This window comes from Mesoplodon densirostris, chromosome 18, assembly GCF_025265405.1.
Source record: "Mesoplodon densirostris isolate mMesDen1 chromosome 18, mMesDen1 primary haplotype, whole genome shotgun sequence".
Taxonomy (NCBI): domain Eukaryota; kingdom Metazoa; phylum Chordata; class Mammalia; order Artiodactyla; family Ziphiidae; genus Mesoplodon; species Mesoplodon densirostris.
Window position 1 is genome coordinate 43,073,410 of NC_082678.1, and position 27,782 is coordinate 43,101,191.

Genomic DNA, 27,782 nt, shown 5'->3' on the forward strand with positions numbered 1-27,782 from the left:
AGAATTGACTGCATTTTCATTTTGCTGCTGCTTTTAAGAAATAGAAACTAGATCTGCAGAAAACCTCAGATTATCAGCTGGTCATTTCTTTAATTTGACATGACTGTTGCCCATTATATTCTTGCCTCTTAGAGAAAGCAAAACTCATAGTTAGTAGGTAAACATTTCCACAGATTTTTACAAAAGGCTTTTTGGCTGCTTTTCTTACAGATATGAGATCCTAACTCCAAATGCTATTCCTAAGGGCTTTATGGATGGCAAACAGGCTTGTGAGCGCATGGTAAGCTCTTCTGGATTTTTCTGGTTCGTGGGCTGTTGACACAATCTTTCCTGTAGCAAAAATAACAAACAGACTCTTTCTGTCTCAGATCCGGGCTTTAGAATTGGACCCAAACTTGTACAGGATTGGACAGAGCAAGATATTTTTCAGAGCTGGAGTTTTGGCGCACTTAGAGGAAGAAAGAGATTTAAAAATTACCGATATCATTATCTTCTTTCAGGCTGTTTGCAGAGGTTACTTAGCCAGAAAGTAAGTGGGAAATCATGTATTAAATGCTTAGAGTGTGTGCTTGTGCTAATAAGCATGTGTTTTGTGCTAGAAATACAAGAGCGCATGAGACTTGAGGTCCCTGTCCTGTGGGACCGAGAGCCAGGTAAGCAGATACACGTTCTAAATAAGGACACAAACACGGGGCCAAGACAGACAATAAAGGGGTCCTGCTTCAGCGTGGGTCCTCGGGGAGGGCTTCTCTGAGCCCATCTGTAAATGAGGGTGTCAGCGTGATGATCTGCAGGTCCAGTGCAGGAGGGAAGGAGGAGAAAGAGTACCTTAGGAAGAAAGAGGGATGTCTCTCCTGTGACAGATCCAGAAAGAAAAGAGTATCTAATAGAGGATCGATGAAGAGCACAGCAAAGGGAAGGGGAGAGCAGGGCCTTGTTCACACCTGCGTGCACACGCACACGTGTGTGTCTGGGGGTAGGTGGTAGGGGCCGTTTCTGGCAGCGTCTGTGAACAAAGTGCCAGGTCCCGTGACAAGAGTTGAGGTCGGCGGAGCAGGCCCGCCATCCGGCAGGGACGTGGTCATGTCCCCGATCCCCAGCCCAGCCCACAAAGAACATTCACCTCTAGGAAGCCTCCTAGGACAGCAGCTGTCAAATCCAGTTCTCTCTTTTTTTTTTTTTTTTTGCGGTACGCGGGCCTCTCACCGCCGCAGAGCACAGGCTCCAGACGCGCAGGCCCAGCGGCCATGGCCCACGGGCCCAGCCGCTCCTCGACACGCGGGGTCCTCCCGCACCGGGACACGAACCCGCGTCCCCCGCATCGGCAGGCGGACTCCCAACCACTGCACCACCAGGGAAGCCCCCAGTTCTCTCTTATTTGCCGTAGACTGAATGTGTCCCCCAGACGCATGTGCCAGAATCTAATCCCCAGTGGGATGGTGTTTGGAGGTGGGGCCTTTGGGGTGATTCGCGCATCAAGGTGGAGCCCTCGCGAATGGGATTAGTGTCCTCAGGAGCGAGACCCCACAGAGCTTCCTTGCCCTTCCCCCATGTGAGGCGACAGCAAGAAGCAGCTGTCAGTGAGGAAGCGGGTCCTCGGCAGACACGGGATCTGCCGGGGCCATGATCCTGGACTTCCCAGCCTCCAGAACTGTGAGAAATAAATGTTTGTTGTTTACGAGCAAAACAAAACCACAGTTTTCTTTAACCCGTCTTCCTTCCTCTTCTCTTCAGGGCCTTCGCCAAGAAGCAGCAGCAGCTGAGCGCCCTGAAGGTGCTGCAGCGCAACTGCGCCGCGTACCTGAAGCTGCGGCACTGGCAGTGGTGGCGCGTCTTCACCAAGGTGGGTGCCCGGCTCCCCCGGGACGGCGCGCGCGGGACCAAGAGAAGCCCCGGGGCAGGGAGGGGCGGGGTGCGGCAGTCAGTGTTCAATGTGTGAATGCAGGTGAAGCCGCTCCTACAAGTCACTCGCCAAGAGGAGGAGCTCCAGGCCAAAGACGAAGAGCTGCTGAAGGTGAAAGAGAAGCAGACAAAGGTGGAAGGGGAGCTGGAGGAGATGGAGAGGAAGCACCAACAGGTACAGCTCACCAGTTCCCGCTCAGCCCTGAAAGAAGACACGATCCCGCCGATAGGGACCCGCCCAGTGAATCCCAAATAAACAGCACCTTATTTTGTGTGTATTTTTCACTCCTTTCCAAAGCATAGACGTTTGAGCATAGAGGTAGCAGATGTATTAGGCCAAGCATTGGGGTATATATAAACTGAAATCAGCTTGACCTCTTGCATTTTTGCGTTTGTCACCCTTTGGACACCCAGATGATCACGTTTGCTATCGGGTGTGCGTTGAACACCAGTGAGACGTCTCCTGGTATTAGCACCTTCCTGTGACTGCTCACAATGGACCTAGAAAAAAGTAAAAGGATGAGACAGTACAAGGCACCCCCCTGCCTGTTCTCCAGCCACAGTGGTCTTGAGTCCACATCCTGTTCTCAGGAAGCTATGCTTCATAGACAAAGCAGAGACTCAGGAAATGTTTGTAGTTGACATTGATAGGGCTGATGTGTTCAGGGCCAAAAAGTTTTAACAGTAGTGGCCAGAATATCATTTGATGCCAGACGGCTTCGGTCACCATGAACTTCATAGCATTTGCATAATATTTCCCCTCCTATTCTTTGGTCCCTTTGTGAATTACCTTAATAGTAAGAAAGGAAATTCTTTAAAATAGCATGAATTTAATATATATTATTCAGGATAACATTTTTCGTTGTTTCTGTTGTCTCAAGTTTTCACCCAGCTTATTTTGCTAGAGCCGAAGATATATTTGAAAGTTTTGCGAGTGATGTTACATATTTTTAACTCCGGGTTTCTTGGGTGACCTGCACTGACCACTGGAGTCCCAGTGACTGTCTCTTGTACATAACCGGCCAGTCATAGCACCGGACGCTTTATTGTGATTGCAGCTGCTAGAAGAGAAGAATATCCTGGCAGAGCAGCTACAAGCAGAGACTGAGCTCTTTGCTGAAGCAGAAGAGATGAGGGCAAGACTGGCTGCTAAAAAGCAGGAATTAGAAGAGATTCTCCATGACTTGGAGTCTAGGGTTGAAGAAGAAGAAGAAAGAAACCAAATCCTCCAAAATGAAAAGAAGAAAATGCAAGCACATATTCAGGTATCTGTGATAAGTTTCATTTAGGATTATAGTTTGGGTTTTCCAAATGGATCTGTTGAGTGAATAGATGCTATGGGTTTGGATTCTTGTGTCCATTGAAGAGCAAAAGGAGCACAAGTCATTTCTCTCCCCCCCCCCTTTAAAAGATCATTTGAAGCACACATGTAATAGATTCCTTCAAACGTAGATTTGTTATTTTGAACAGGAATCTTTTTTATGTTCTGATGTGGCATCTTAGAGGCTGCAAAGTGATTCAGAGTAGAAGCATCCCAGGGTCTGTGGGGATGGAGTTTGTTCGTTGTGTTATCATTAATAATTCCACTGCTCACTCTATTCATTAGAGAGACACCTACGAGGTAGTGGGGTTCATAATAAATGCTCAGCACTGACGCAGGAGGTGGCCAGGAATCAGAATAAAACACTTAGCCCTTCCTGCTAGTAGCTACTTTCTTATTGAGATCCAGCTGTCCTCACATGAAGCACAGTTCTCTCTGTGATTGAATACCCAGATGAGTGATCCAGACAGCAGTGATTATGCCTGTGCCCTGAGACACGTTCTCCTTGAATCCTTCCCCAACCTCTCCAGTATGGCCTTGAGTGTCAGGGTGTCTGTATCTGCCACCACTGCTTCATGGGTCCAGTACCAAACTTTCTTTCTTCCAGACCTCTCCCTTAATTTTATCCCCACCACTTAGCTTATCTTTGCAAAGCACAGACATTTCAGACATTTCTCAAAACCGCAAAAGATATTATATTATTCCTTAGCAAATACCCCATACAATAAATTGTCCAGGCCCTCTCCATTCTTCAGCACAAACAGCTTTCCAGTATCCCATAATAGGTTGGCAAAATATCACCAAAGCTGTAAAAAGTACACATTAATCCAGCAATTCTAGTTCTAGGACTTTAAGCATAAATCAGTGGAAGCCTACTAATTATCTAACAATAGGGGATTCTTAAACTACGGTAATAATATACAGTTATAAATTTAAAAGATGTTTATTTTTATGGGTATTTATTATACATTAGTAAAGAGTTGCAAAAGAGTATATACAATAAGCTCTAACTAAAAGTATATAACTTACAAACTATGTATGATTTTTATAAGGGAACATACAGAAGATCTAGAATAATAGTCACCAATAGTAGTGAGTTTTGGTGGTATTATCAACAGTTTTGATTTTCTCTTTTTTTTTAACTTTTTATTTTATACTGGAATATAGCTGATTAACAATGTTGTGATAGTTCCAGGTGTACAGCAAAGTAATTCATTTATACATATACATGTATCCTTTTTCAAATTCTTTTTCCATTTTGATTTTCTCTTTGTTTCAGAGCATGTGCTCATTTCAGTGATAATATTTTACTCACACAGGGTAAGGACACCCAAAGCCATCTCCAGTCTCCCCAGCCTACTGTTTTATGCTCCACGTTTAACAACTTCACATGAAATGCTTGCATTACTCTCTTTAGAAAACAAGCATTTCCTTGTAAGAACAAGGGTTTCTTTGTTGTTTTTTGCTTGTTTTGTTTTTCAGTACTTTTCATCTTCATAACCTTTACTCTAGACTCTTTCACTGGGTTTTTGCACTGTTATCTTAATGTCTCCATTGTAAATTCAAACACATTATATTTATGGTAATGTTATTATTAAATATTTTCCCCCTCTTATGGAATATCTGAGATTCTACATTAACTTCATGGCTCTTGGGAAAACCCAACCTTGTTGGTCTCTTGTCCTTCTTTTTTTCTCCCCCCCACCCCCCCGCATGTGAGGCTTTCAGGGATTTCTGATCTGTCTCCTTTTCAACCAAAAACTACTAGACCTGTTTTTGGTTTTTGCTTTGTTTTCAATATTAATTTCCTGATTATAACACTATATTGTAGAATACCCAGAGAATACAAAATAGCACTTAGAAGTCTCCTCCCACCCATCATCCCATTAATCCCTATTATTTTTTTGCATATATTTCTGAACAGATATATGTGGATTCATTTATTAATTGAATTACACTGGACCCACTGTTCTGTTCACTGCTCTTGTCACCTTAGGAGTGTGCAGTGCAGGGATGCAGTGGACAAAATCCAGACTCTGGGAAACTGTAGGACAAATGACCTGTGGGGTTTTTGGGGGTTTTTTTTAAACAAATAAATGGTGAGAAAAAGGGAGGAGAAAGAAATTTAAGGGAACCTAGAGATTAAAGCAGTCTTAAGGGTCTTATCAGTCACTCACAACGTGTGAACCTTATTTGGATTCCAGTTCAAACGAGTGTATTTTTAAATGGTCTTCATGTTTTAGAGATAGAGCCTGAAGGTTGACAGGTGAAATATGATGTCTGGGATTTGCTTCAAACTAATGCAGTGGAGGAGGGAGAAGCTGGGGGTTTAGAAGTGACCACTGACCATGAGCTGATGCTGGTTAAGCTTGGGCTGATGCATTTGTGTCGGGATCACCATGCTACTCTGTACTTGTATGTGTGTTTGAAGTTTTTCACAGAAAAAGTTAATCTTGTGCAGAGGTTTCATTACAGAATCAACCATGATAAATTATTTAGCCAAAGTTACCCTTGAAAGTTTTTTTTTAACCTCTGTGTTTATGAGCTTTTATTTATTCTTATTATTATTTTTTTAAATAAATTTATTTATTTATTTATTTTTGGCTGTGTTGGGCCTTTGTTGCTGTGCACGGGTTTCTCTAGTTGCGGCGAGCGGGGGCTACTCTTCATTGTGGTGCGCGGGCTTCTCATTGCGGTGGCTTCTCTTGTTGCGGAGCATGGGCTCTAGGCTCGCAGGCTCAGTAGTTGTGGCGCACGGGCTCGGTTGCCCTGCGGCACATGGGATCTTCCTAGACCAGGGCTTGAACCCATGTCCCCTGCATTGGCAGGCGGATTCTTAACCACTGCGCCATCAGGGAAGTCCCTTGAAAGTTTCTTGAACTGGCCATATATTGATTTGTATGTACAACTCTGTTCTGTAATGCATGTTTATTAGCTACAATAATGTAGGGTATGAAATAAAGAGAAGCGTGTTATGGGAAAACCATGTGTAAACTCTGGAATCCCACCCAGTTTGGTGATGCGCTCATGTTGTGAACGGCACGGCACGCCTGACCTGAGACAGCCCATTCTCACCAACCTGTACTATTTCCATGGTTGTTTCTGAGTTGTCTTCTCTTTTGGCTAAACATACATAGTAGAATGAATGAAGTATGTGTTTGATGTAGTTGGACTATATTATTCAATTTCCCTGTGTTACTACTCTTCTAAAGTATGGATTTTAATAACTACACGTTATCCCATTTTAAAAATATACCCACTTTTAATCACCAAGACTTTTTTGAAGTATGTTCATAGTTCCTCAGTATGATAAATAACACTTTGCTACAGGTCTTTTAAATATAAATCACATCTGTGCCTTTTCCTGAAATTGCTGGTTTAAAAGAAATGCTCTTTTTCAAAGCTGCTGCATTTTCCCATGTTGGCTTCTAGAAGGACTGACCCACTTTGTAGTTAACCTATAGTGGACACAAGTGTCTGTTTCACATAATTACATTTTATATTTTTTAAAATAACCCTGCCATTTTGACAATCAAACACTGGCCTTTCATTTTGACCTTGCTTGTTAGCATGTGTAGTATCTTGTAGAGAAAGTGTGGAGACTGACCGCATGTACTTCTCCCCAAGGACCTGGAGGAGCAGCTGGACGAGGAGGAGGGGGCTCGCCAGAAACTGCAGCTGGAGAAGGTGACGGCAGAGGCCAAGATCAAGAAGATGGAAGAGGAGATTCTGCTTCTCGAGGACCAAAATTCCAAATTTATCAAAGTAAGAGACTATTTCTATTTAAGAGCTGATTTTATTTTTATTTTTATTTTTATTTATTTTTTTTTTTTGCGGTATGCGGGCCTCTCACTGTTGTGGCCTCCCCCGTTGCGGAGCACAGGCTCCGGACGCGCAGGCTCCGGACGCGCAGGCTCAGCGGCCATGGCTCACGGGCCCAGCCGCTCCGCGGCATATGGGATCCTCCCAGACCGGGGCACGAACCCGTATCCCCTGCATCGGCAGGCGGACTCTCAACCACTTGCGCCACCAGGGAGGCCCTATTTTTATTTTTTTAATAAATTTATTTTATTTATTTTTGGCTGTGTTGGGTCTTCGTTGCTGCGCACGGGCTTTCTCTAGTTGTGGCGAGTGGGGGCTACTCTTCGTTGCGGTGCGTGGGCTACTCATTGCGGTGGCTTCCCTTGTTGCGGAGCACGGGCTCTAGGCGCATGGGCTTCAGTAGTTGCAGCACGTGGGCTCAGTAGTTGTGGCTCGCAGGCTCTAGAGCACAGGCTCAGTAATTGTGGTGCATGGCCTTAGTTGCTCTGAGGCATGTGGGATCCTCCCGGACCGGGGCTTGAACCCATGTGCCCTGCATTGGCAGGCAGATTCTTAACCACTGTGCCACCACGGGAGTCCAAGAGCTGCTTTTAGAATATGGAAAATACTTGTGTCAATGCTCTCACTGAAAGTGGCTTCAAACAGGGAATTCTCAAGATTTCAAGTTCATTTATTCAGTTTTCTCTCTTAAGTCTCTACAGATTTATAGTCGGTATAGATTTCTAAAGACAGAAACTATTTAATTGTTTTAATCCACCAAACATCCTTCTAATCCCTGAGATGACTGAACGTGCACATTTTGTGCCCTTTGGACACTCACCAACGACTTGTTCCCACCTGGGCGGTAATACATTCAGCACCTGCTGCAGGACTGCAGGCCAGGTGGGCGGGCGAAGCTCTGGAAGGTCATGAGCCTCCCTTTCCTGCTTTTTTGGAATATACGGTCTGCTGGGGGAGACAGTGCCAATGTTACTTGCTTTCTAAGTAATAACCAAACCCAGTTGTCATTTTGAATGCCTTTTCTGAAGCCGTTTTTCCTATTCAGGAAAAGAAACTCATGGAAGATCGCATTGCTGAGTGTTCCTCTCAGCTGGCTGAAGAGGAAGAAAAGGCAAAAAACCTGGCCAAGATCAGGAATAAGCAAGAAGTGATGATCTCAGATTTAGAAGGTGAGTGTTGGAGGTTAGAGAAATTTAGGGCTAGGACATGTGAGCCTTTAGATTTTACTTAAATCAGAACATGCTGTAACAGAAAATGTACATGGGGATCGCTCATCAGTTTGGGTTCAACTATTAAAATAGCCCTCTTATATGGTGTTGTCATTTGCCTAGTCACCAAGTATTTAGTGCCATCAAACGGCACTAAATTATCTTTAAACTTTTACTTTTTAAAGTTAGGTCCTGTAGTAAAATAGATTGCCCTTTGGTGGACACAGTTGGGACCTAAATTAAGTTTCAGCTGTACGGGCCGTTAAATTTGTATGTGTTTAATCTAAATGCTGCATCGAGGGCCTAGGTTTCCCTTCACAAAGGGACAGCTGCTGACACAAAACCTGGCAGGGACAGGAGACTCTGTGCACGGTAGCAGTGTCTCACTCTGATGGCCCAAGTCATGTCAGCAAATGCTAGGATTTTTGCAAAATGGATCACTACCTTCTGCAGAAGAAATAAGAAAAGAGGGTAGAAGTTGGAAAGAGCCCAGAAAACCTTCCCTTTGACCCGCAGCTGGAGACTGGCATCGACAGAGGAGGAAGAACGTGCCTCTTAACACCCTGCTGTCGCGTGGTCGTTTATAACGGGGAGAAAATGAGTGGTTTCTAAAACAATATTTAGGATTTTGTTGTCAGCCTGAAATTCTTTCCATAAACCATTGCTACCTGTAGGCAATTCTTCTGGGAAGGGTAGGTAGGCCTGTCCTTCTCTCACCTGACTGATGAGCGGGTGAGGACAGTGTGTGAAGAGAGGCATCCCCGGCCCTAATTAAGGAATCACTGCAGGATTCAGAGGGCAGGCGGGAGAGATGCCCACACTCTGCCCTCTCGCCCTCAGGGCTCAGGAACTGCAGTCTGGGTTCAAACCAGGGATTCCCGGTGAAAGGGGAGCGGGGGGACAGGAGTCACATGCCACCCGGCCTCTGCCAAGCCCTCTGCGATCCTGGGCACAGCACGGGGTCCAGGTCACTTAGGCTCTGAGAGTGGGGGCCCGCTCCCTATGGAAGGACATCCTTGGAATCCTCCCAGTTCCTTCCTGAAAATTCCACCCTCCTGCTAATGTATCTCGCCTTCGGTTTGATCTTAAGGGGTTTCAGGTGATGGAGCGGTTGGCAGGATGATATTAAGGCAGCGACGTGCTTTAGATACAATGGCTAATTTTCAACTTTAATCAGTTTACATTTTGAATTTGTCCATATGGAGTGACATTCAGTGTGTTGAAGGGCTTCTTGTTTCTTGCCCTAAAGAGCGCTTAAAGAAGGAGGAGAAGACCCGCCAGGAACTGGAAAAGGCCAAAAGGAAACTGGACGGCGAGACCACGGACCTGCAGGACCAGATCGCCGAGCTCCAGGCGCAGATTGACGAGCTCAAGATCCAGGTGGCCAAGAAGGAGGAGGAGCTGCAGGGCGCCCTGGCCAGGTCTGCGCTAGGCATGCGGCTGCAGGGGGTCCCGACAGAGAGACCCCGGGACACCAACTTATGGCTTCCTCGTCATTGGGTGTGACACGGGCCTGGGAGACCTGGGAGCGTGTGTGTTGGGGCAGTCAGAAAATCTCATCAATCCTTCTTGGTATTTACACTTAAAAATCACGAGTCATATCATGAAATCCTTGGAAATTCACACCTGAACCAACAGTTTTAACCATATCAAATGCTCTGGTTTCTGTACGTTACAGATTAATTTCAATATGATTTAGAAGTTTAGAGGAAATCACTTTTCAGAAATATTCCCGCCTCTTCTAGCATGATTTGCTATTCAGTCCTAAACCATTCAGTTACAGAATGCAAGTCATATATAGTGAATACATTTATACTAATATTTCATTTCTTTATAAAGAATAACTATTTGGCTACATGGTCATAGGACTCAGTTTAATTTATAATTTATTACAATCAAGAAAATCTTATAACAGAAATTCTTCTCTGCCTCTGTCACTGTTAGTCTTTCTTCGGCCACTTACAGAGGTGAGGGCTGGGACCCAGAACTAAAATTCTCCACCTGCTCCCATGTGTCAGCTTCCCCTCCTTCACCGCAAACTTCCCACCCATCCCCGGTCAGAACATCCACCCACATTAAACCACACGTGAGCAGAAAGATGCACCAGAGGGTAGAGGAAGCGTAGGGTGGAGGGTGTGAAGGTGGCGGGTCTGCTTCCACTTTGTTCCAAGAACTTCTCTGAATTTGCAGATTCGCTGTGGGCTGGAACCACTCTGACGGACAAGACCGCTACCTTGAGCAGTGTTTTAACTAGAAAAACATTTGCTTGAGAGGGAATTTTTAAATATTATAATCATTAAAGTGAGATGGTCCTACCTTTTCACGGAGAACTTTATTAGCCCTTTGGACAGGACCCAGACTCCGTCCTGATACCAGCTCTGGGCCTCCAAGCCGTGGGCCGTGGGCTGGGGGTGGTGTCTCAGGGTCTCCTTGTGGGAAGAGTCCCCGGGCGCCGGCTCTGAGCGCTTCCCGTGCCCGGGTGTCTCCGCAGGGGTGACGACGAGACGCTGCACAAGAACAACGCGCTTAAAGTCGTGCGAGAGCTGCAAGCCCAGCTTGCTGAGCTGCAGGAAGACTTTGAATCCGAGAAGGCTTCGCGGAACAAGGCGGAAAAGCAGAAGAGGGACTTGAGTGAGGAGCTGGAAGCTCTGAAGACAGAGCTTGAGGACACGCTGGACACCACGGCAGCTCAGCAGGAACTGCGGTGAGTGGGCGCAGGGCAGAGCTGCTCGTCCTCGGGGAGTGGGCTGTTTCCCTGTATGATGTCACTTCGAGCATCCTCTCTCCCTCCTGGAAACAGTGGCACATGGAACAGTGACAAAATCTCGGTGGTTAGAAACCAACCGGCCTGTAGGTAGAAAGCACAGGGTGGGTGGATGCACCACAGCCAGGTGCGCAGAGGGAGGTGTGATCAGAAAAGCCCCAGGTACGCACACGGGGCTGGAGGGAGAGTTACACCTGAACCAAGTAAGGGGGGCACAGGGACCAGAGGGCTATAGAGGGGACAGACACAGAAACAGGAGGAGATGGGGGTGTTTGGGCATCTGCTGGCTGCAGCAATTGGTCTGATGAACAGTGGTGAGGAAACAGACGAGAAGGAGGCCTGTGTCCACAAAGACAAAAGGACAGGTGAGCGCAGGTACCCACGTAACAGATGGGCCAGCCGCCGAGCGTAGGCAAGAGGAAAGTGACGAGCGCAGCCAGCCACGACTCACGGGAAGTCCCGGGAGAGCGCGCGCAACTAGCGGTGAGCAGGTGGGCTGCCTGAGGCCCTTGCTGGCCTCCTCCTGACCGGCTCCTTCCTCCTCAAGACCCAAGCTGCCGGGCACTTGAGGCCAGCCCAGGAATCCCCAGGCTGCCTTGGCGGGTAGACCTGGCTGTGCACATGCTTGCACACGCACACACCCACACACCCCTGCCACCTGTCCCAGGCTGTGAGTGGTGGGAGGGGGAGCCTGCCCCCGAGAAGGGGGCTACGGGAAAGCCTGCAGTAAGGCGAGGGCAGTAGGGGTCATTTACAGAGGCAGCTGGGTAGGGGCGTGTGCCCGTCAGGTGCTGGGCCTGGAGAGAAGCCGTGCCGAGCCGTCAGGCTGAGGTCAGACGGTGGGTGTCCGGAGCGCTCAGTGCTGAAAAAGCGGAGGAGGTGAGCCTGACAACGTGCCAGGGACTTTGCCCGCGAACACGCAGGGCCTCACAGCAACGGGAGGGTGTGTCCCCGCAGAGCCACCTGAGCCGGTGGGGCTAGAGGCTCCTACCCGCCTCCACAGAGCAGCTCTACTTTTAGCAGTTTTAAGTCCTGGCCTTGTCTTTAAAATACCTGCTTTTTAAATATCTGGAAACCACGAAACTGTGGGTTGGAACCCACAGTCTAATGATTAGACTTGGTTGAAATAGCCTTTCTCAGCTGGGCTTTCAACCAGGATAGAAAAAAAGGTTCTGCTCACTTCTTCCCTTCAACTCCTGTTTAAAAAAAACAAAAAAGTACCAATGATACACGCTTTTTTTTTTTTTTTTTTTTTGGCCACACTGCATGGCTTTCAGGATCTTAGTTCCCCAACCAGGGATCAGACCCACCCTCCTTGCATTGGAAGCACGGAGTCTTAACCAGTGGACCGCCAGGGAAGTCCAGTATGTGCATATTTGTTAAAACCGTGGATGTGCTCCAACACAGCACTCCCTGCTTCTGCTGGTGAAGGGGTCGGATGGCCTGCAGTTCCGATGTGTCAGGGGAAATGGTGTTGCCGTCTGGTAGATGGGGGGTGAACTGAAGTAACCTCGATGAAGTCTGTCTCGTTGGGCTGATGCTTGGATGCTCGTGCCCCTCCTCCACCTCCAGCATCCATCCCTTCCTCTGCACGGAAGCTTGCAGAGGACAAGGCCAGACCCCCGCACGCCTTTCACCTCCAGTGAACGTGTGGCCGAGCCAGGCTGCACCACCGCGACTCTGGTGGCTCCCTTTGGTGACCTGCCACCACGCAGCTAGCAGCCACCTGGGTGCCTTTTCTCTTTGCCGCAGCTGGTCGCAGCCCCTAGATTTCGCTTCCTTGTAAAGAGAGGAAAGTGCGCCCACACAGCAATCGGCACATATGTCACTGTTCTAACTGGCTACGGGTTTTAGAGCAAGTTTGCCAGAGCTGTGCTTCAGGAGATTGGAAAGTGACTGCTCTGTAAGCTCTCGGTGTTACGGCAGCTCTCAGCAGGGGTGGTATTTACCTTAACTGGTTTCAGTACTAAGCTGTGTGCTTAAATTAAAGGTGGTGCTCAGGCCCACTTTTGTCGGGGTGCAGTGTCCTGCCTGATGAGCCTTTACCAGCCCTTTTGAGGATTTACCCTCTTCCGGTTTTATTGAAACGCCTGCTGGTGCCGTGGCAGGCATTTTGGCATCTTGTGTTAAGCAGTGCCTGGCCTGTGATACACCCAGGCTGCCCCGAACATCCGAAGACCCTTAGGGACGTTACACCACGTCTCGACTGTAAGTCGCATGTGGAATGGGGGTCATGCTGGTTCTGGAAGGTTTCCCGCTGCCATAGTAACAGACACGCCAGCCTCCTGGAATCCATGTCATGTTTCAAACAAAAGCAGAACTTTAAAAATGTGCATTTAATTTAGTCGTTCAACTAATTCTGAGCTTCTTCCTCTCAAATTATGTTTCTCTAGTACCAAACGTGAACAAGAAGTGGCAGAGCTGAAGAAGGCTCTTGAGGAGGAAACGAAGAACCACGAGGCTCAGATCCAGGACATGAGGCAGAGACACGCGACCGCCCTGGAGGAGCTTTCGGAGCAGCTGGAGCAGGCGAAGAGGGTAGGGGCACGTCGGTGGGCAATGCCGGGGGCCAGATGCCCCCGCAGCGGCCGCTTGCTGAGAGCACAGTGCTGGCCTGGGAGAGCCAGGGGCCCTTGATTTTATTTTCAAATCGCATATTCCTCTCGCTGATAGCCCTCTTTCTCCTGATGACTGAGCTCTAGAGCTTCAGCAGCTGGAAGTCCTGGTCTCGCTCACCTGCTGCCCGGAAGCCGCCAGGCCCCCCAGGTGTTCCCGGTGCCCTGCCGCTCCCGCCCCCCGCCCCTCCCGCCTCCAGTTTGTCTCAGGCACCGCACACGTCGTTGCCCTTGCTTCATCGTTCCCGCCTCCACCTCTCAGGTGCTGGCTCCCCGCACTGTATCTGCTGCCCTGAGCGGTGTGTACAGGGGTGCTCCGCCCACAGAAGTCTTCACACTCCGAGAGCAGCGGGTGTCGACTGCAGCCTCCCCCCGTGTCAGCACGGTTCTCCGGACACCAAAGCCGTGCCCTTTGCGTCCTCTGTTGTAAAACTGCTAGTGGACGGTTCTCCCCTTCTCTCTACTAGTTCAAGGCAAATCTGGAGAAGAACAAGCAGGGCCTGGAGACAGACAACAAGGAGCTGGCGTGCGAGGTGAAGGTGCTGCAGCAGGTCAAGGCCGAGTCTGAGCACAAGAGGAAGAAGCTGGACGCCCAGGTCCAGGAGCTCCACGCCAAGGTCTCGGAAGGAGACAGACTCAGGGTGGAACTGGCCGAGAAAGCGAATAAGTTACAGGTAGGCCTGGAAAGCCTTTCCTGGACGTCGCCCCCAGCGTCTGGCGGGGTGGGGAGGGGAGGGGCCTGACATGGGGGGCGCCCGGGCTGCCCCAGGTCCACATAAGGCTCCTTGTGTTGTTCTCCCACTTGAAGCTCACAGCGCCCCCCGGGTGAATCTGGTGGACGAGGACGTGAGAAGCTCGCCTGCCTCTGGGCTCTGCTCAGTCCACAGCCCTCCCCGCCCCACTGCTGCCGAGACTGATGGGGTGGGGGGATCTCTGAAGGGCTAACATGAGGAAGGACAAACGTCATCAGCTTGAGTTTCAAGTGTAGAAACGTCCTCCGTGTGCCTTCCCTTTGCTCACGTGACTAGAGGACAGACTAGAACGAAGGGCGACTCCTGTCCCTTTTGTCTACGACCCACTGTCCCCACAAAAGAACACAGACGGTCTTACGCCATGGGGGTTTCTGGCGGGGGGAGGTATTTTAGAGCTATCGTTAATTACACACGAAAAAGAAAAAAATGTTTTTACCACATTATTCATAAAATCTGACCATAAGAAATAGCTACATATTCATGATAAATATATCATGCCAGATTTTCTTTCACCTTAAAAAGAAGGGTGGGCTGTGACTCTTAGAATTTAAACTTCTTTGAATCTGTGTGATAAAGTTTTCAAGTTCTCTAAGAAAATGAATTATACTTGCGCCCCCTACCCACCTCCCCCCAGCACATGGATAGTGCATCTTCGTGTGGAAAAGGGTTAAAATAAAACACCTGCTGACCTTGAGCCTCCTCACATAGGACAGCAGCCATTCGTTCAGAGGATTTGGTATAAGTTTTGTCTCTTGACGCTGAAAAACAAGATAGCAAGCCAGTTAGAACGCCCTCCACGTGTGGGCTCTGCCGTCCTAAGCCTCCCTGTCCGGGCGGTAGGTGGAGGCTGTCTGCGGTGGCTGGCTCAGGGCCGGCTCACGGGGGCGGGAGACTCTCGGTGGTGAGCCCTCCTTAGCTGAGACTGACCCCTCCTCCCCGCGATATGCTCGCTTTGTGTGCCTTTAGGGTCCAGAACCACCACTCTTTTCCCTCTGCCTACTGCTGAAGTGAGTCATAACCTTTCACTCCTCCTTGCAGAATGAATTGGATAATGTCTCAACTCTTCTAGAAGAAGCAGAGAAAAAGGGTATTAAGTTTGCCAAGGACGCAGCTGGTCTTGAGTCTCAACTCCAGGACACACAGGTATTCCCCCGGGGGTGGAGTGTTAATGGTAACTCTGCTGTTTCTGTGATCTGTAAGTTGGTGAAACATGCTATTCCCAGAACTGCCCTCTTATCACCTCTTTCTGATTTTCTGCTCTACTTTTTTTTGCTTTATATAAATTTATTTATTTTGTTTATTTATTTTTGGCCGAGTTGGGTCCTCGTCGCTGCATGCGGGCTTTCTCTAGTTGCGGTGAGCGGGGGCTTCTCTTCGTTGCGGTGCGCGGGCTTCTCATTGCGGTGGCTTCCCTTGTTGCGGAGCACGGGCTCTAGGCGCACGGGCCTCAGTAGTTGTCTCCCGGGCTCTAGAGCACAGGCTCAGTAGTTGTGGCTTGCAGGCTCTAGAGTGCAGGCTCAGTAGTTGTGGCGCACGGGCTTTGTTGCTCCGCTGCATGTGGGATCTTCCCGGACCAGGGCTCGAACGAACCCGTGTCCCCTGCATGGGCAGGCAGATTCTTAACCACTGCGCCACCAGGGAAGCCATTCTGCTCTACGTTTATTTTCAACCATCTTGCACCAAAACCAGCCCTGATGCTCAGGAACTCACCTTTGAGTTCATATCTAGAGCCTGTGGTTCCTGTGTCTGGCAGGCACGTGGGTGCCTGGGAGGCGGCTCTTGCTGTCTGGCCGGGCACTGCCTGAGGTGCGGTTCACCAGGCGGCGGTCCTGTTACACATTCGTGCACTGCTGGCCATTTTAAACATTTTCTCATGGCTTTTGTTCATTAACGCTGACCTGAGAGAAACAGGAAAGGATTCCAGGAGTGATAAAAGATGTGGGAAAGGGAAGCTCGCAGGTCCCTGGCCTGGGACCCTGGGGGGGTGACGATGCCATTGCTTGTGAACAAGGTTGTTTTTGGTTTTTTGGCTACACTGCACGGCTTACGGGGATCTTGGTTCCCCGACCAGGGATTGAACCCGTGCCCTCGGCAGTGAAAGCGCGGAGTCCTAACCATTGGACCGCCAGGGAATTCCCTCGTGAACAACTTTAAAGCAATATTGTATTGAGGGCACTTGTTAAATGATCAGGTGTGTTTTAAAATCACTTGTTTGTTAATATCACTGGGTATTTCTCACACACTGAGACTCTGTTTTTTTTAACAGAGGCATTGTGGTTTGGGTGATTACCATAATCTAAGTACTGACCGTTTATAAAAATAAACAGGAGCTTCTTCAGGAAGAGACACGCCAAAAACTGAACCTGAGCAGTCGGATCCGGCAGCTGGAGGAGGAGAAGAACAGCCTCCAGGAGCAGCAGGAGGAGGAGGAAGAGGCCAGGAAGAACCTGGAAAAGCAGGTGCTGGCCCTGCAGGCCCAGGTGCGTGCATCCACTCGGGGCGCTGTGGCCTCAGCGTGTGTGTTTAGCAGCTGACGTCCCTGCCCTGCTGGGTGGTTTCAGCTCCATTTGGGACAGTTAATTGGGTCTTGTTGGAAGCAAGGTAAAGACCCTCGGACTGTGTCAACTATGTAAATTCCAATCCAGTCATCCTTTTATAGATGATTAGCGAAGAAATTTATGGTCTAAGATTCATTTGCTCAGAAACACATAGTATTGCCTTATATTATTTCTTCTGACAAAATATGGAAAAGAAGTTTTATCTTTATTCCTCAAGTGTGAAATCCAGTTGAGTTCTTTAATAGTGATCTTTTTTCCTTCAGTTGACAGATACCAAGAAGAAAGTAGATGATGACCTGGGGACAATTGAAAGTTTGGAAGAAGCCAAGAAGAAGCTCCTTAAAGACGTGGAAGCACTGAGCCAGCGCCTGGAGGAGAAGGCCCTGGCCTACGACAAGCTGGAGAAGACCAAGAACCGCCTGCAGCAGGAGCTCGATGACCTGCTGGTGGACCTGGACCACCAGCGCCAGATCGTCTCCAACTTGGAGAAGAAGCAGAAGAAGTTCGATCAGGTGGGTGCCCAGCGCTCCCCACCCCTGGGCTCCAGGACCAGCGCCACACGTGTTTCCTCCTGCCAAAGCTCTCGCCTTTGTCATTTCGGCTTAAAATAATCCTTTCTTATTTAAGAGCAATATATATTTATAGCCGAATTGGAAAAAGCAGACCAGCATAAAGAAGGAAACAGGAGAACACCCCTGATATTCTTAGCAATAATTCAGGCATTGTAGCAAATGAGAGGAGTCTCTGTTGCTTTTGAAATCGATTTTTACTGTTTCCCAACGCCACCCCGTGTAGCTGTTAGCAGAAGAGAAGAACATCTCTGCCCGCTACGCGGAAGAGCGAGACCGGGCCGAAGCAGAGGCCAGAGAGAAGGAAACCAAAGCCCTGTCCCTGGCCCGCGCCCTTGAGGAGGCCCTGGAGGCCAAGGAAGAGTCTGAGCGGCAGAATAAGCAGCTGCGGGCAGATATGGAGGACCTGATGAGCTCCAAGGACGACGTGGGCAAGAACGTGAGTGTCCTGGGGACCGGTGCCTTCGGGGCAGGCAGGCGACTCTGGGAAGGCCCAGCCCTACAGTGAAGCGGACTAGGAGTGTCTTGGCCTGTATATAATTAGGGGGTTAAAGACTCCAGGATAAGCCATCAGGTTTTCTGCAGTCTGTTCTCAGTTATCTGTGCCAAAGCCAGGCGGGGAGTTCTTGTCGCTTTCACGGGCCCTCCCCGCCCTAAGCTGCATCCTGGCAGGGGTCCTTTAAATGAAGGGTTTCTCTGTTCCTGAGTCTCAGGTGGTTATCAAACGCAAGTACCTGAAGTCCCCTCAGATTGAGGGTAGTGGGATCTGTCTCCTGCACCGAGTGGGGAAGCTGGAGGGGAGCCAGGTGGGACGCCCTTGTCCTCCCACTGCACACGCCTTCCCCAAGAGCTGCTGTGATTTTTATTTACCCTACCCCCCTCCCCTAGTGTACGAGGTGTTGAGGATAGTGATGGGGACCCAGGCCTGGGGGTCAGAACAGGTTCGGGGCTTGAGTCTCCCCCAAGCTCCCATTTAACCTGTCTAAGCCTAAGTTTCCTCTTCTGTCAAATGGACGTGATACTTGCCTATTTCATGAAGCTGCTGCAGCCGTGCTCTGAAATGCATAAAGTCCTCTCTAAAGATAAAAGCTCATTTTCCTGGGACACGGACTCTCTGGCCACATCATAAGGGAGGAAAGACTGTCCTACCTTCCTGCTGAGTCTCCTACAGCCTGGGGACCGGCCCCGTGGACAAGAGGAGGCCTCCTAGAGTAGAAATGGCCAGGATTACATAGTAAAATGTAGAGAGAGAATTCCACCACTGATTCCATTTTCTTGTTCCATATTAGTTTTCTTTAGAACAAACGACAGTCCCACATTCATTCCACAAGCGTTTCCTGTGTGCCCGTGAAGTGCCGGACACTAAGAGACACAGGCCCTCCTCACGCTGTAAGGCTTCTCCTGCCCGCGTGAGAACTGACAACATGGCAGTGAACCCCAAAGGCACACATAGTAATAGCACCTGCGCACGCCTGCCTGAGGACTGTCTCCAGGATCAGAGGGGACGTGAAGAGGGGAGCACCCAGCACAGCGCTTGGCACCGAGAACTTAGTAAACGTGTGTGGTGGGGCTCTTTGTGCAGAGAAAGGTCAAACCTCTTTTTCACTGTACCCTGCTTTGCGGGCCTCACACACCTAGTGTGTAAGTCTCCACATGTGCATTTTCAATACAAATGACCTTTTCCACAGCAAGAGGGATGTACAATGTTAGACACAAACCTCAGGCCAATGGCCAGTCAACAGGCGATTCCCCTGACACCATGCTCTTTTTATTGTTCATGGCTTTTAAAGATCTCTCGGCTTCAAGGTCATGGGAGAGTAATGATCGACTCTAGAGCACACGTGAATAAAGAAATCAGGCCTGTCATTCAGATGGCGCGCTCTGAAACGAGGACTAGTGTAGCTGCAGTGGGAGGGGAGGATGTATATGGGGGTGGGGTGCCTATAAAACAGGAACTGCTGTCCTTGCTTGTCCCTCCACCAAGGGTCATCCCCTCCCTGTGCTTCCTGTGGTCTAGGTTCATGAACTTGAAAAATCCAAACGGGCCCTAGAGCAGCAGGTGGAGGAAATGAGGACCCAGCTGGAAGAGCTGGAAGATGAGCTTCAGGCTACAGAAGACGCCAAGCTTCGCCTGGAGGTCAACATGCAGGCCATGAAGGCCCAGTTCGAGAGGGACTTGCAGACCAGAGATGAGCAGAACGAGGAAAAGAAGCGGCTACTCATTAAACAGGTAGGTCCTGGAAGAGTGGCCCCCGGAACAGGAACTGGTTTGTCCTCAAAGCCCAGTTTTGGGTCAATATCTTATTCATTCACATTGGAACATATCAGCTGGAGGCAATTTTTTTGGCCATTTGATAATTTTATTCTTTAAAATGTAATACAACTGGTTTTGATTTCCTATTTCTCAGATAATACCACTGCTACTTACAAGCCAGGATATCCATTGAAAAGCTCTTAGTGGAATCCCCAGGGATATGTAGTCAGGTTCAAGTTCTGTGAGTCTCATGAGTATCGATAAAGGGAAGAATCAGTATGTACCTGACAAGGTGATTCAGAGTATTCCGAAGGTCAGATCACACGTCCTCATTAAGCCACTCTTTAAAGGGAAACCTCTAGGTATTTACATTTTTTTAATTTTAAGAAGTTGCTTGGGCACTTATGATTTATATACTTTCCTGAGTGCCTATTAAACTTCTAATTTAAAAGTTTACTTTAAAAATTAATTGTGGATATTTTCTCAGTCCCTTGCAGTTCATGGTATCAAGTCTTGGATCTGAGATATATTTAATTTTCCTTTGTTAGTTGCAGTCCACTAATACTTATTTTATTAGTCATTTACTGCTAGATAACAAATTACCTCAAACTTAGTGACTTAAAACGACATGCATTAACTGAGTTTCTGTGGGTCAGGAATTCAGAATGGACTTAGCAGGGTGTGTCACCTGAAGGCCCGACGGGGGCTGGAGGGTCTGCATCCTGGCTGGCTTGCCCATGGGGTGCTGGCCCGAGACCTCTGCTCTGGGCACGTGGGCCAGTCTCGTTGCATCGCCAAGACCATGAGCTCTGCCCCCTTACGCGCCTTTGCTGTGGTCAGTGGAAACGGTTTGTACCAGTGGTGGTGGTTAAAGACCTCTCTCTACAAATTCACTGCTAATAATAGTAATAACTGCCCAGTGGCAGGCAGCACCTTTCCAGAGTAACCCGAGCCCTCCTGTGCCGGTTCTCTGTGCGGGCACCTGGGTCTGAGCAGACGTAACCCAATGCGGTCCATTAGGTGCGGGAGCTGGAGGCTGAGCTGGAGGATGAGCGGAAACAGCGGGCCCTTGCTGTCGCTTCAAAGAAGAAAATGGAAATAGACCTGAAGGACCTGGAAGCTCAAATCGAGGCTGCAAACAAAGCTAGGGATGAAGTGATCAAGCAGCTCCGCAAACTCCAGGTAAGTGCGGCCAGCCGTCCGTCTTTGGTGGTGGTAGGTGCCATCTGGCCCTACGTAGATCAAGCGCAACATGGCCCGTGAAGCTGGGGAGAAGGGCTCTGGGCAGCACCCAGCCTGGCATCTTGCCCGCAGGCTCAGGGTTGCCAGGTCACCCCTGCAGAGAGCACAGTGCAGCCGTCAGCCTCGGCTGTGGGTTGGGGCCACAGGCCATAAAGATGGCACGTGTGTAGCTCCAGTGTCTACAGTGGGCCAGGGTTTGCCCCACTTGGACTGATCGGGGTGGAGTCACCAGCGGGGGGCGGGGCAACCACCGGGGACAAGCTTTTGGGGCTCTGAACAGCCTCTGATGCTCAACTAAACATGCAGCCACAGAGCCACCGAGAGGAGAGTAGTGTCGACTTCCCTGCGCTAGCGCCGTGAGCTTTAGTGAGCCTTTCCGTCTCATTGAATCATCACTTTTGCTACCCAGATGGTGTGCCGGGTTTCACTATCACAGTGACAAAAAGTGATTTCTGTAGTAACTCACGGTATTGGCAGGATGTGATGGGCCCTTTCATATAAGTAGGCACAACTTCCCTGGAGGGAAGTTTGTTAGGACAGAAGCTTTAGAAAGTTTCCATTCCTTTGACCTTGGTGATTCCGCATCTTGAAAATTTATTCTAACAAAATATAAATACGAGGAGAAGTACTTACATACAAAGATCGTAGCTGAAGTGTTATCTATGATGGCAAAAATGGAAATAACCTAAATGTAGGTGGACTGCCAGCCATTCAAATGATGGGGATATGTATGCAGTGACACAGGAAGATACAGTGTAGGGAGGGCAGTTCAGTTTGTAACTCAGCACACGTGTGTAAACTTCTATATATAGACATGTAGATACACACACTTAGAAACAAAGTTTAGAAGGAAAAATCGTCTCTGGATAATAGATTTATGAGTAACTTATTTGCTTCCTTACACTTTTTTAAAAAGCTAAATACAAAGGTTTTTACTTTGACCAGCTAATTACAAAGAATATAAATTATATTACTGTGACTTTAACAGCTTTATGGAGATATAATTCATACAACATTCAATTTACCCATTTAAAGTGTTTTTGCTGTTTTTTTAGAATATTCATAGGGGCTGTGCAAGCATCACCCACTATCTCATTTTGAACATTTTGGTTCCCTCTAAAAGAGACCCTGTGCCCATTAGCTGTGACTCCACACTATCTCTGCCACATCCAACATTGATCAACCACTAATCTACTTTCTCTCTCTATAGATTTGCCTACGCTGGACATGTCATATAAATGGAATCCTACAATATGGCTTTTTGTGACCAGCTTCTTTCACTTAGCATGTTTTCAAGGTTCACCATGTTGTAGCATAAATAAGTACTTCACTCCTTTTTATTACCAAATAATATTCCATTGTTTGGACATACCATATTTTTTTTTATTAATCCATTCATTAGTTGGCAGTTGAGTTATTTTGACTTTTTAGCTACTATGAATACTGCTGCTATGAACATTCACATATATTTGTGTGGATGTGTGTTTTCAATTTTCTTGGGTATATACCTAGGAATGGAATTGCTAGGTTATACGGTAATTCTGTTTAACTTTGAGGAACTGCCCGGTCTTTCCACAGCGACATTTTACATTCCTACCAGCTATGTATGAGGATTCCAGTTTCTCTGCATCCTCACCAACAGTTGCTAGTGTCCATCTTTTAATTATAGCCATCCCAGTGGGTATGAAGTGGTATCTCATTGTGGGGTTTTTTTTAATATAAATTTATTTATTTACATTTGGCTGTGTTGGGTCCTCGCTGCACAAGGGCTTTCTCTAGTTGCGGCGAGCGGGGGCTACTCTTCATTGCGGTGCACAGGCTTCTCATTGCGGTGCCTTCTCTGTTGTGGAGCACAGGCTCTAGGCACGTGGGCTTCAGTAGTTGTGCCACACAGGCTCAGTAGTTGTGGCTCGTGGGCTCTAGAGCGCAGGCTCAGTAGTTGGGGCACATGGGCTTAGTTGCTCTGCAGCATGTGGGGTCTTCCCGGACCAGGGCTCGAACCTGTGTCCCCTGCAGTGGCAGGCGGATTCTTAACCACTGCACCACAAGCAAAGTCCCTCATTGTGGTTTTGATTTGCATTTCCCTAATGACAAATGATGTTGAAAAGCTTTACATGTGCTTATTGGCCAATATCATATGTGGGAAAAAATGTCTTTCAGTCCTCTGCTAAGCTTTTGAGTTGTCTTCAGTAATTGAGTTGTAACATTTCTGTATATATTCTGGATGTTTCGTAGGAGATATACAGTTTCCAAATATTTTCTTTCATTGTCTAGATTATCTATTTACTCCCTCAATGGTATTGTTTACAGCACAAAAGTTTTAATTTTGATGGAATCCAATTTATCTTTTCTTTTGTTTCTCCTGTTTTTGTTATGTCTGTGAAACCACTGCCTAATCCAAGGTCCTGAAGATTTAGTCCTGTGTTTTCTCCTAAGAGTTTTATATTTTTAGCTCTTTTTCTAAATCCATTTTGAGTTAATTTTTGTTATATGGTTTCCTACATGAACCCAATTTCATTCTTTCGGATATGAATATCCAGTTGTCCCAGCACCACTTGTTAAAAAAACTAGTCTTTCCCCCCTTGAATTGCCTTGGCACTCTTGTCAAAAATCAGCTGACCATAGACTTGTGTTTATTTCTGGACTCTCAGTCCTAATTCCATTGATCTCTATGTCTGTCCTTCCACCAGTACTACACAGTCTTGATTACTGTAGCTCTGCAGGTTTTGTGGTTGGAAAGTGTGACTTCTCCAACTTTGTTCTTCCTTTTCATGACTGTATTCTGGGTTCCTTGCAATTCCATTTAGGATCGACTTGTCAATTTCTGCCTCCCCCCACAACCCCCAAAGCCCCCCACTTGGATTCTTATATTGTGTTGACTTGGAAGATCAACTTGGAGAGTATTGCCATCTTAACAGTACATTGCTATCATTCCACTCATTTTGCTATTCTTTAATTTTTTTTCAACGATGCTTTACTTTATAGTTTCTGGTGTACAAGTCTTATACTTCAGCTAAATTTTATCCTTTTTGATGCTAAGTGTCATTGCTTTGTTAATATTTAGAATGTTTATAGTTAGTATATAGAAATATAATTGATTTTTGTACAGTTGTCCTTTGGTATCCAAGGGGGATTGGTTCCAGGACCCCCCTACTCCATGGATACCAAAATCCTCAGATGCTCAAGTCCCTGATGTAAAATGGTGTATTGGGATTTCCCTGGCATCCGTGCTTCCACTGCAGGGGGCACAGGTTCGATCCCTGGTCAGGGAACCAAGATCCCACATGCCGTGCAGCACAGCCAAAAAAAGTGGGGGTGGGGGCAAGAAAAAAAGGTCTCTCCTTCCCTAAGTACCCTGCTAAAACGGTGTATTATTTGCATATAACCTATGCATATCCTCTTGTGTACTTTAAATCGTCTCGATTCCTTATAATCCTACCTAATACAAGGTGAACGATATATAAATAGCTGCCCATGTGGCAAATTCAAGTTTTGCTTTTAGGAACTTTCTGAGAATTTTTCCCCTGAGTATTTGTGATCCACTGCGGGTTGGTCCACGGCTGTGGACCTCACGGGTAGGGAGAGCTGACCGTGTCGGTCCTGTACGCTGCGGCCTCACGGAACTCGTGTATTAGTTCTAACCGTGTTTTAGTGGATTCCTTAAGATTTTCAATATATAAGGTTATATCGTCTGCACACTGAGCTAGTTTTACTTCTTCTTTTCCAATCTGAATGTCTTTTCTTTGTCTTGGCCTAACTGCTTTGACTAGAATCTCCATTACAGTGCTATACAGAAGGGGCGAGGTCAGGCATCCCTGTCTCGTTGCTTATCTTAGAGGAAGGCATTCAGTCTTTGACCGTTAAGTATATTAGCTGTTAGTTTTTCACTGATGCCCTTTATCAGAGTTTCCTTCAGTTTATTGAGCGTTTTTATATTGAAAAGGTGTTAGATTTTGTCACATGCTTCTTCTGCATTTATTGAGATGATCATATAGTTAATTCATTTTTTGGATATCAAATCAACATTGCATTCCTCAGATAAATCCCACTTGGATGGTGGGATATAATGGTATATAAATATACACAGTGTATAATTCTTTTAATATGTTGATGGATTCCATTGGTTACTATTTTGTTGAGGATGTTTACATCTGTATTCATAAGGGATATTGGCCTGAATGTTTTCTTATTCTGTCACTTCCACATACTTTTATATTTATAATAAATGCATATATATTATAATCTGGAGGAAAATATCATATGTTTAAAAACTAAGAATGGACACTACCCCAAAACTTTCTTCCTATTGAATCTTAGGCTCAGATGAAGGACTACCAACGTGAATTAGAAGAAGCTCGTGCGTCCCGGGATGAGATTTTTGCTCAGTCCAAAGAGAGTGAAAAGAAACTGAAGAGTCTGGAAGCAGAAATCCTTCAACTGCAGGAGGTTTGTTTGTTTACTTATTCATCCATTTGTTTAAAAAAAAATACCTGCCCTTGAAATTTCTCTAAGACCAGATAAATATATTTTAGTGTCTTTGTAGCCTAGTGTAATTTCACTATTCATGTTTAATATGGTACTGGACCATCTTACTGCTTCAGTTGGGCAAACTAAGTGGTCATACCTTGACACTGTTCTACGTGGCTAACGTCAGAGAAGTTGATGGGTAATTTCTCAATCTGACTGCAATTTGAGGCACACTTAGTGCCTTGAGCAAGGTGGCAGCAGCTACAGGCACTGTCGGATTTCACACTTGAGGAAACTGTTAACAGCCAGAGCTTCAATCACGGTCTGAACTTATTCAGGAACTTGCCTCATCTGAGCGAGCCCGCCGACACGCCGAGCAGGAGAGAGATGAGCTGGCGGATGAGATCGCCAACAGCGCCTCTGGCAAGTGAGTCTCCTGGCAGCAGGTGGGAAGGGGCGGGCATCTCACAATCAGTGGTGGCCCCCCCGTCTTCATGGGCACTGGGCCCATTCCCCTGGGGCATGCCCGTGGCACTGAGACAGCCATGGGGGTCGTCTGGCATCTAGGAGTCGGTATTTGGTTTGCTCATCTGTTCAAAGTCTGGAAAGATGAGCACGAGATGCTGAGCCTCCGGGCTGCCTCGGCCCCTGGCTGGCTGCACAACCCCGGCAGGTCGCACCTCCCTGTGCCAGTCATGCCCACATAGGTGTGCAGGAAAGACATTCAGAACCAACCTGGTTTCCATAGGGTGCACAGCCTTGCAATGCAAGTTCTCACTTTCAGATTCATTAGGTTTGACAAGCACATTCCTTAGACTTACCTTACCCTGGATGCATTTTTCATTAAAAGTCCTTTTTTTTTTTTTTTTTTTTCCAATTAAGAGGTTGCTTTCTCCATTTAATTACTGTACTGAGTATTCATCATGGTCATTTTCTAGCACACCATCGTTTGGACCTGGCATTTGATCTCGGTGCACTAGAAAAGCTAGGGAATGCCAGGATGTTTTTACACTTTTAAAGCTGACATTGGCTGCCGAGAAGAGCTGGAGAAGGCAGCAGGGCGGTCAGCTGGAAGGCTACACACCGGTCCAGACGAGAGACGATGGGGCCTGGCCTGGGTGGTAGGCCTGGGGATGGAGAGAAGTGGGTGGTGTGTTTGGAAGCGTAACCAGCTAGGCATGGCGGATTGGGGTGGGAACAGAGGAAAGAGAAAAGTCAACAATGCTGCTCGGCTTCCAGCAGCAGGGTGGGTGGAGGCGCCCTCTGGGAGTTTCCCGTGCGAGCTGTCGCCTCCCCGCCTGGCAGGTCTGCGCTGCTGGATGAGAAGCGGCGTCTGGAGGCGCGGATAGCGCAGCTGGAGGAGGAGCTGGAAGAGGAGCAGAGCAACCTGGAGCTGCTCAACGACCGCTTCCGCAAGGCCACGCTGCAGGTGGGCGCGCGGCGGCCGCCCCGGGAGGGCCGCGCCACCCCCACACGACTCACCCACCTCCTCTCCAGGTGGACACGCTGAACGCAGAGCTGGCGGCCGAGCGCAGCGCCGCCCAGAAGAGCGACAACGCGCGCCAGCAGCTGGAGCGGCAGAACAAGGAGCTGAAGGCCAAGCTGCAGGAGCTGGAGGGTGCTGTCAAGTCCAAGTTCAAGGCCACCATCTCAGCCCTGGAAGCCAAGATCGGGCAGTTGGAGGAGCAGCTTGAGCAGGAGGCCAAGTAAGAGGTTTTTGCTGCTGTAAACCAAAGAAAGGTTTTTACAGTGTCTCTGCTACAGACCAGGTCCAGGTTTAGCCTGTGAGTCAGAGATGACACAGACATGCCCCTTGTCCCATGGGAGCTCCCTTGGCAGGGGAAGAATGACAAGAACACGTGTAACCAGAGAGAAGGTGGTGTGAGCCCTCAGGGTGTGCTGGGCTCCCCTGTCAGCTCTTCCCGGACTCAGCTGAGGGCTCATCACACTGTGCCCCGTGACCTCCTGGTGCCATAGTTTACATCTCTACCCGAAGTTGATTGCCCGAGTTGGTGGCATCCCGTGAAATGCTACTATTTGTTGGCAGAGAAGAAATGCAGTATGACAAAAATACAAGCTTTTTTCTCCCTGAGGAAGGGACTGCTCAATGGTTTCCATTCTGTTGTCGTAAACCGTTCTGAAACTCCTGAGGAGTTGCACAATACAGCTTTTGGGAGGCATTTACAAATCTGTTAGAAGAGAAATCCCAGACTGCCAGAGCTGGAGCAGCCCTTCAGCTCACCCTCCTGTCGGGGAGCTTGGGGCCCAGAAATGCAGGGTCTGTGCTCAGAGCCTGACATCCTCTGCA

General features: G+C 48.0%; 1 protein-coding gene across 2 annotated transcripts in view; it reads left to right on the top strand.

Annotated features, from left to right (window-relative positions):
- MYH10 (myosin heavy chain 10) overlaps positions 1-27,782 on the top strand; it is a 139,565-nt gene that overhangs the window by 107,072 nt on the left and 4,711 nt on the right. For both annotated transcript variants that reach the window (XM_060080534.1, XM_060080535.1), the window contains 21 exons: positions 211-280; positions 369-529; positions 1,735-1,843; positions 1,946-2,077; positions 2,961-3,167; positions 6,851-6,988; positions 8,091-8,214; positions 9,503-9,674; positions 10,745-10,957; positions 13,411-13,555; positions 14,100-14,306; positions 15,423-15,527; positions 16,712-16,864; positions 17,206-17,454; positions 17,738-17,950; positions 19,529-19,741; positions 20,786-20,947; positions 25,325-25,453; positions 25,813-25,901; positions 26,780-26,903; positions 26,972-27,180. In XM_060080534.1, coding sequence (XP_059936517.1) covers positions 211-280; positions 369-529; positions 1,735-1,843; positions 1,946-2,077; positions 2,961-3,167; positions 6,851-6,988; positions 8,091-8,214; positions 9,503-9,674; positions 10,745-10,957; positions 13,411-13,555; positions 14,100-14,306; positions 15,423-15,527; positions 16,712-16,864; positions 17,206-17,454; positions 17,738-17,950; positions 19,529-19,741; positions 20,786-20,947; positions 25,325-25,453; positions 25,813-25,901; positions 26,780-26,903; positions 26,972-27,180 — 3,324 coding nt within the window. The remainder of the gene's footprint in view (positions 1-210; positions 281-368; positions 530-1,734; positions 1,844-1,945; positions 2,078-2,960; positions 3,168-6,850; positions 6,989-8,090; positions 8,215-9,502; positions 9,675-10,744; positions 10,958-13,410; positions 13,556-14,099; positions 14,307-15,422; positions 15,528-16,711; positions 16,865-17,205; positions 17,455-17,737; positions 17,951-19,528; positions 19,742-20,785; positions 20,948-25,324; positions 25,454-25,812; positions 25,902-26,779; positions 26,904-26,971; positions 27,181-27,782) is intronic.